A 7671-nucleotide genomic window follows, 5' to 3' on the forward strand; every position below is an offset into this window, starting at 1 on the left:
TAAACTGTCATATCATATATGTCATGAATTGTACCTAACTATTTTAATATGGATAATTATTGTCCGAAATAAACATTTTTTATTATTATTATTATTATTATTATTATATTATGTTATTGTCTTTGTACATTCGCTCTTTTGCTTTAGTCTTGGTTCTTGTATGTTTTTTTATCAATTTTATTTACTCTTTATTTGAGTAGTATTTAACATATTTCGTTATATGTGATATTAACGTATAATCGTTGGTACAATGAACATAAATGACATAATGTACTTTTATTATAATAGGCTCAGATGTAATAGACAATTAATTCTTCGTTCAAAATGTATTATTATGATGGTTACAGCACTAATTATTAGAAATCGTGGAACTGAAGATTTCTGAGATATAATATAGTTTATCATAGAAATGAGTTGGAAAACAAAGTTTACGGTAACTCTATAAGCGAGTTCGAGTATTACACTTTATCCAGAGTTTTAATTACTGAAACTTAAGTGTCCTAAGGTTCCATCCACATACCTATTCAATTCCATTTCAAGCCGTTAAAGCATCCATACTATTTTATGCTTGTGAACTGCGTGTGACTAGATGGTGCATTTGTTATAAAGGCTATTCATAAGTAGCTTCTGATTATAAATTGCTATAACTTAACAGCTATTGAATTATAGAGGCATAGAAAATTATAATAAAGAATGATTCATAATTTACAACAATATTATGAACTTTGTATTCATGAATGAAACACTACGTACCTACATGACAGACGCGTATTTTGATGATGTACTTACCTACAACTTTAATTTTCTGCGCTATTTATCTTGCATGAATTAAATTAATGCACGTTCATTGCTCGGATTGCGGATCTGTGTGTTAAATAAAGCGATCTACACCGCTGCAAGATTAACATGCACGAGAGAAATGCTTTGACTAAGCGCTGCAGCGCTGGATGACGGAGATGCTTATCGATGCCTTATGGAGACGTGTGAATTAGGCTGTGAGAAATGTACGTGATCGAATGGAGGGAAAAAAATGTTTCACTTCATGCGCTTTATACACGATGTAAGGCTTATAACACTTATAAGTGCGCTACGTGATTGAAATTATTATATAAATGAAAAATAATTTATCGTATGTTATATGTGTATATATATAATGATTACAACGAGAGAATTACAGTAAGAAAAACTATAATTACACGCGTTGTGGTCAAGAAGTCGGACGTCCGGAAATAAGAATATACCTAATTAATAAATTCCTTAACGTTAATAAGTAATTACGTAAAAAAAGTTGTCGGTAATACATTAGAAACTCGATAATACTCTCGATTCGGTTGCTTTAAAGCAAGGTTCACATCTTTATATATATTAAATACCGTGTCACATTGTTTGTCCGCGATTTACTCCTAAACTACTCAACTGATTTTAGTCAAATTTGTACACCATATGCAGTTCGATCAACTTAAAAGATAGTTTATATTATTTCAATAACCGATAAACAACTATCCAGGCCGAGCCAGAGCGTGCAGCTAGTAGATATATAAGTATAATAGTTAACTGTAGATATATAAGTATAATAGTTAACCTGCAAATAGTAATTATATAAAAAACCATATCTACTTGCGAAATAACTGTAAGTATCTGCATTTATAATATCGGGCTTCTACTTACCACTTCTGTGTAATTTTACATGTCGGCGAGTTCAGAGTTCATAAACACCTATAGTTATAAAAGTAAACAACCTCACGTTAACAACGTATTGCAATTGTCATGAATAACATATTATTGAATCATTAACATAATATACAGTGTTATCTTGAGGTTATCTAACTTATAAATCAAGACCTATTGTCGAGGAACTGCTGTGTTCAGCCCTCTCATAGCAGTAAAGATGTCATTCGTGGAGATTTCGCACTATCTGATTTTGAGAGATGTTCGCTTACTATTTTAACTGACGTCCGAAAAACGAAGGAATTTCTTTCAATTCAACTGTATTTTCCTGTTTTTGGCTATAAGTCCGTGCGTTTCAACCGATTGATGTGATTCTATTTGTGTTTGATCGGGAATTGATTTCATTTTGTCCTATTTTAGAATTTGAACTGGAACCCCCCAGGGGCGTCGGAGATCTTTTTTGCATAAAACAATTGCAACATATGGCAATATTTGGCGATTCATTTTTATTTATAAAAATTAGGAACAGCTTTACTAATTAGGTCACAGTATAAAATAACTATTTATACGGTCTGTTTACTAATGATACCCACCATTATGAACCAATACGATAGCTAGCGGTTATAGATATCATAGCAGGCAATAAGATTAGTTCCTATCATATTCATATACAGACAATAAATAGATTACATTAGAAGCCATATAAATGTGCTATCGCTATCTTCGAACCCAAGAATATCTTGGTTTATAGCCGATCGATGCGGTGATTAGAAAGAGATTAGACATGCATCCTTACAATGTCATACAAAATATTACTTTATAGGGCAATACTGATAAGACTTGTTAGATGATAAAGTATATATATAGCTTACATTTTAATGATGTGATATTGTTGGGAAAGTAGTAAATTATTATAATATTAGATACGGTTATATAATCCTGCGTCTTTCGCTTTACATGTGTAGCAACGAAACGATTTACCTAGTTAAATAAATACTATATAAATATTAGAATATAAGTAATTTTATTTATCTATTTACCTATTTATATATTAAATAATACTAATTTCAGATAAATTTAAGAAATAAAAATCTTCAAGTCACGTCAGTAGGAATGACATATAGAGTTTAAAAACTCAGATTTATTTTTTTCTTTGAAATTGATAACACAGCCTGTGTCATTCAGTTTATAGTATAGTTTTGTAAACTTGTGAACTGCAGCCGCGTTGTGCGTAACCTAATAGCTATGCATTAAAACAATCGTTGTATCACAGTTCTCAGGCGTTACTAGGAGAAACTAACAATGGAACAAAGGCGATGCCACCATAAGCGCATCGCGACCAATCGAACGCGCAAGCAGTATTGTTTCGTTCTGCGATTTGCCGACCTTACGATCGCTCTCGTGTCGGTCACGCATAACACGATATCTGCATCGAATTTCACGCCCGTCATCAGAGTTCTGTTATGCGGTCGGCCGCAACGCAAACCGAATTATTGTGATACTCAAAAAATGTAACGCGATCTACCTGAATCGATGTATTGACCTCGTGTTAATTTTGCTGCAGACTGGTATTGAGTTGCACATTTTAAATAAGCAATTTTTATTTTAAGTTCAAATCGCATTTAACTTAAAATAATTATAAACTTAAGTATCATTTTATTTGCTATAATAAACGATATCTTATTATTATGTAGTTTATTTCAATGGTATTTAATTATTAATTTAACTCTTTAACAACGTTGTACATGGAAGTAAATTTAAGAATGTATTTTGCGCAGCCTTATCACTTAGAAGTGATCTCTATATAAATAGCATTAAGTTAATTGCGTTTTTTTTTTCAATATATGTACTTGGCACATACTCAAAGTAATTCTGTTTATTTCCAGATATTGCACGAACCATCGAAGCTACCTCTAGCCGTATCCTCTACTGGTCACTGCCAACTATTCCGCCCTATTGCGTACTTGATGTCGCCATGCTAGATTTAATCGAGACCGCATATAAGAGCGCCCAAGCGAAGGTATTCGGGAGCTGCTGGCGCACGTGACACTCGGAGGTCACAATGAGCCAGTCGCCGGACGAGGCCCGTGCGGCGAGGATCCAGAAGTACAAGGAGGAACGTAGGAGACAACTCACAGCTAGGACGGCGACTCTGTTCTCCGCTAATGTCACTGAACGGTAAATGTTTCTTATACCTACTTTGATTTGTTTAACTGGATGACTTGCTTATTTGAGTTACACGACTATAGACGACGACGAGAGGCAATATAATAAATTTTCTATCAGCAGGTATATCTTAGATATAATTGCTCCAAATCTGAGAAGCTGTTTAGGTGTGGTAATATAATAGAAAGATCCACATATAGTTTAGTTTATGTTAAAATTATGGAGTAGGTATGAATTAATCTAGTGTCATGTATGAAGTTATTATTGCTTATTGGTATAAAGTTGTAAAAGTAAATGAAATATGAATGAATCAATAGCAATTGTTGCCTTGAATAAATGTATTTTTCAAATTTGCATTAACAAATACATTCGTCTCATTTCAGGCGCCCTAGAAAACCAGCAGCTACTCGTACGCCTTTGGAGAATACTGCAACTTGCCTTCAGTCTTCCTCAGAGCTGAACCTCAACACAGCTTCCACTTCAGTGCCTATTAGAACTACACGTACTTCGCGCTTGAGAGCTGCTGCAAGCCAATCAGACAGCAACGTGTCTCCAAAGAAGACGAATAGAAGTTCCTCCGTACAATCGCTGGTAGATGATGACAAAGCAAAATCACCTAGAGATAAATCACGTCTACCCGCACACAGAAAGCAAAGTCACGAAAAGGAGAATTTAAAGAACGCGTCGACCGCTTCATTAAAAGAAAATGGTGCTATTAGATCGAAACATTCCAATAAAAAAAATATTTTAGAAAAAGACAAAAGCAATTTATTAGTTAGTAGTCCCAAAGGAAAGAATATTGACGTGAAAACTAATTCTAAAGTAGATACAACGATTAGACAAAAATTAGCGACTGAAACGAAATTAGTTAGTTTAAAAGAGGACGTGAAAAATGTTGATGATGTTTTTAACAATATACTTGGTGATAAAAATATTTCGACCAGCCTAGACAAGGATAATTTTGAAGACTTGTACAAAGACCTTGTTGAAGGACACGCTGATAGCAATATAGAAGAGATTTTATGTAATGATACATCAGAGCTCAAGCTTAGCAATAAAAACAACATTCCGATAGTTAAAGAAGAGATTTTAGACATATCCAATAATGTGAAAGTAGAAAATATTGGTGATGTGCCAAAAGTGAATGAAGTGGGTCTGTTAGGGGCTGTGTGTATACGAAAAGTGGAAAGGTTTAGTGAGTTGTTCAGTAGTTTATGTTCACCGTGCGAGGCTGATATACTGTTTGAAGATTTACTTGCTGAAACGGGGATTAGCAGTACTAGTGATTCGGTAAGCTTAGAAACTATTTTTAATTTTCATGTATTTACTATTAAGTAGTATTCAATATAATTCTACATTATTATTTGCCAATAAAGACGTTTTATACTTTAAGTGTGATTGAGTAACATTTATAAACCCTCCCATGTGATTGACAAATTTGATCAGTTAAAGCGAAATGTGTTAGTTGCTTGTAACACTTATATTAATTATTATTATATATTACACTTATATTGCTTGTAAATAAATATTGAAGTGCTTATTTTGTTCCATAAATTCTAGCAAATAACAATATTTATATATACCTATATATATATATATATATATATATAGTAGTCTACTGACAAATTTAATTATAATTCAAATTTTTTTGATATAGTGTTAATCAAACATTGCAGATCTGATACAATTTATTAGACATTAGATAATTATTTAGACAGCAAATGCAACTGCATTCATATAGTTCCAAATATTGTTATCCAATAACCAATTATTTACTTCTTGCTTAGTGCTTACCCATTTGCACTACATGTAATGACTCAATAAAACTATACAAGACACATAAGAACTAACATGAATTTAAGTATGAAATATATTAAATATATGATAATAATAAGCCTCGCAAGCACCAAGTGGGTACAGAGAATAATAGAAAATACAATAGAAGACAAATGATTGTATTTGTAAATTCATTGTTCCTATTTTAAATAATGAAACTAATTTATGTTGCGGCGATACTTAAAATTCTATTATCATTCAAATTTATTCAGAATTTTTTTATTAAAATAAGTTTTTTTTTGTCAACGATGAATCTATTTCATCATGTATTCAATTGTATTTCAAGCGTCATTGTGATATTTATGTTTAGTTTTCGTAATTTTCTTACAAAAATCATTAAGTAGAATGATTTTCATCAAGCATTTATATAGGAGTTTAATTTCTACTAACAAAATAGTTAGAATAGAGTTCAATCCCTATTTGATATTTGAAATAGATCTGTAACAGAATCATTTTCCATAGGAACATGGCTCCTTATGTAATGAAGTTGTTAATAGACATAAATTGGGTATAGAACTGTTACAATGATAAGATACCTAAATACAATTGGAGTTTGTTTTTAAAAATCAGTTGCTGTTTGTTAGTCTCGACTAGACACAAAAAAGGCTGGTCTGATTTTTATGATCTTGGTTTGATGCATTTTGAATAGTCCAGGGAAGGTTTAAAAGGTAAAGAACAATAACGAGGCGGGCGAAGCCGCGGGCGGGAAGTTAATTAATAGATTACCTTTTAAATAATATGTATATACATATGACCATTACAAAATTACAATACTGAGTATATGTGGGAAATTTAATGTTGTTAATAACACAAGTTTATTAAAATAGAATATACTGTCATTAATAAATGGACCCAATCAAAAGGCATTTTGCATTAAACAGGTTTAATTTTAATTATAAACAAGGATAAACTTAATAAACTATATGCTTTCATAGTTAATGATAATATAGTAATTAATATTAGAATATTAGTGTTGATCATCCATGTGACTCATAGACAGACGAACTACAATGTGTCACCTACTATTATTTATTATGGAAAGAGACAAAGGTTATTTTACCAGCTGCCTCTCTCGCTCGCGTGGTCCACTTCATTTTGTACTTCGTGGATTTTCGAATAAGAGTCAGTATGAGTATGACATTTTTATAAGAGTTTAGAGGTGTATACATCTCATCAAATCTTTATTTTAAAGAAAGACCCATACTATGTATACAAGTTTAAACACATATTCACGAATTTCTTTTTTTTCCCCGGTTATATTTGTATGGAGTCCTACTTAGCCCATTTTTTTTTAATAAGGAAGCGTAAAGGTTGAATATCAAGTGAGTAGAGTACATATTATTAAATTAGACACTAAATTATTTGGGGAATTGACGATACGACATTTAATTCAATTTATTTTGTGCAGTTACAAAGGTACTTGATAGAATTTGAGACAATAAACGTAAAACAAGACTTTAAGCTTGCTAAATATTCAATATTGGGATTTCTAATATTTGAATAATGTATTCATAGTAATATTTTATTTTACCTACATTTTTCCTTATTTTTTGTTGATCACCAAGAAATATTTTACACCTTAGAGTTAATATTTAAAAAGTACACGGAATTGAGTTGTTTTTGTATTTACAGTGTAAATATCATTAAATAAATATCTAACTTAACTATAAAATGGTGATGTTTCAGTGTTTAATTCAATTTCATTTCTCTTTTTAATGAGAGTAAAAAACTAAATTTACATACAGGATAGCGTAACTAATATAAACGGTTTCTTATTGATTGGGCGATTAAAATAAATACTTAAACACAATGCAGCAACCTTAATACGAGTTAACTCGTAATCAGGTCAAGACTGTCGCCGATATGGGCATGGCATGAAATTGCATGTAAATTATCGACTCTTCACATCACTACCACATACGGTCTACGAGGCTCTGTATGGACGAAGCCTGCGCTAAAAACTAGTTTCTGTTGGTTAATATGTTTTAAGTTTTTGTATCT

General features: G+C 31.7%; 1 protein-coding gene across 1 annotated transcript in view; it reads left to right on the top strand.

Annotated features, from left to right (window-relative positions):
• LOC119828195 overlaps positions 1-7671 on the top strand; it is a gene marked incomplete at its 3' end in the record, with an annotated part of 143980 nt that overhangs the window by 6448 nt on the left and 129861 nt on the right. Inside the window, exons 2-3 of the mRNA XM_038350296.1 lie at positions 3555-3846; positions 4218-5124. Coding sequence (XP_038206224.1) covers positions 3731-3846; positions 4218-5124 — 1023 coding nt within the window. The remainder of the gene's footprint in view (positions 1-3554; positions 3847-4217; positions 5125-7671) is intronic.

This window comes from Zerene cesonia, chromosome 7 (assembly GCF_012273895.1).
Source record: "Zerene cesonia ecotype Mississippi chromosome 7, Zerene_cesonia_1.1, whole genome shotgun sequence".
In the NCBI taxonomy this organism is placed as follows: Eukaryota; Metazoa; Arthropoda; class Insecta; order Lepidoptera; family Pieridae; genus Zerene; species Zerene cesonia.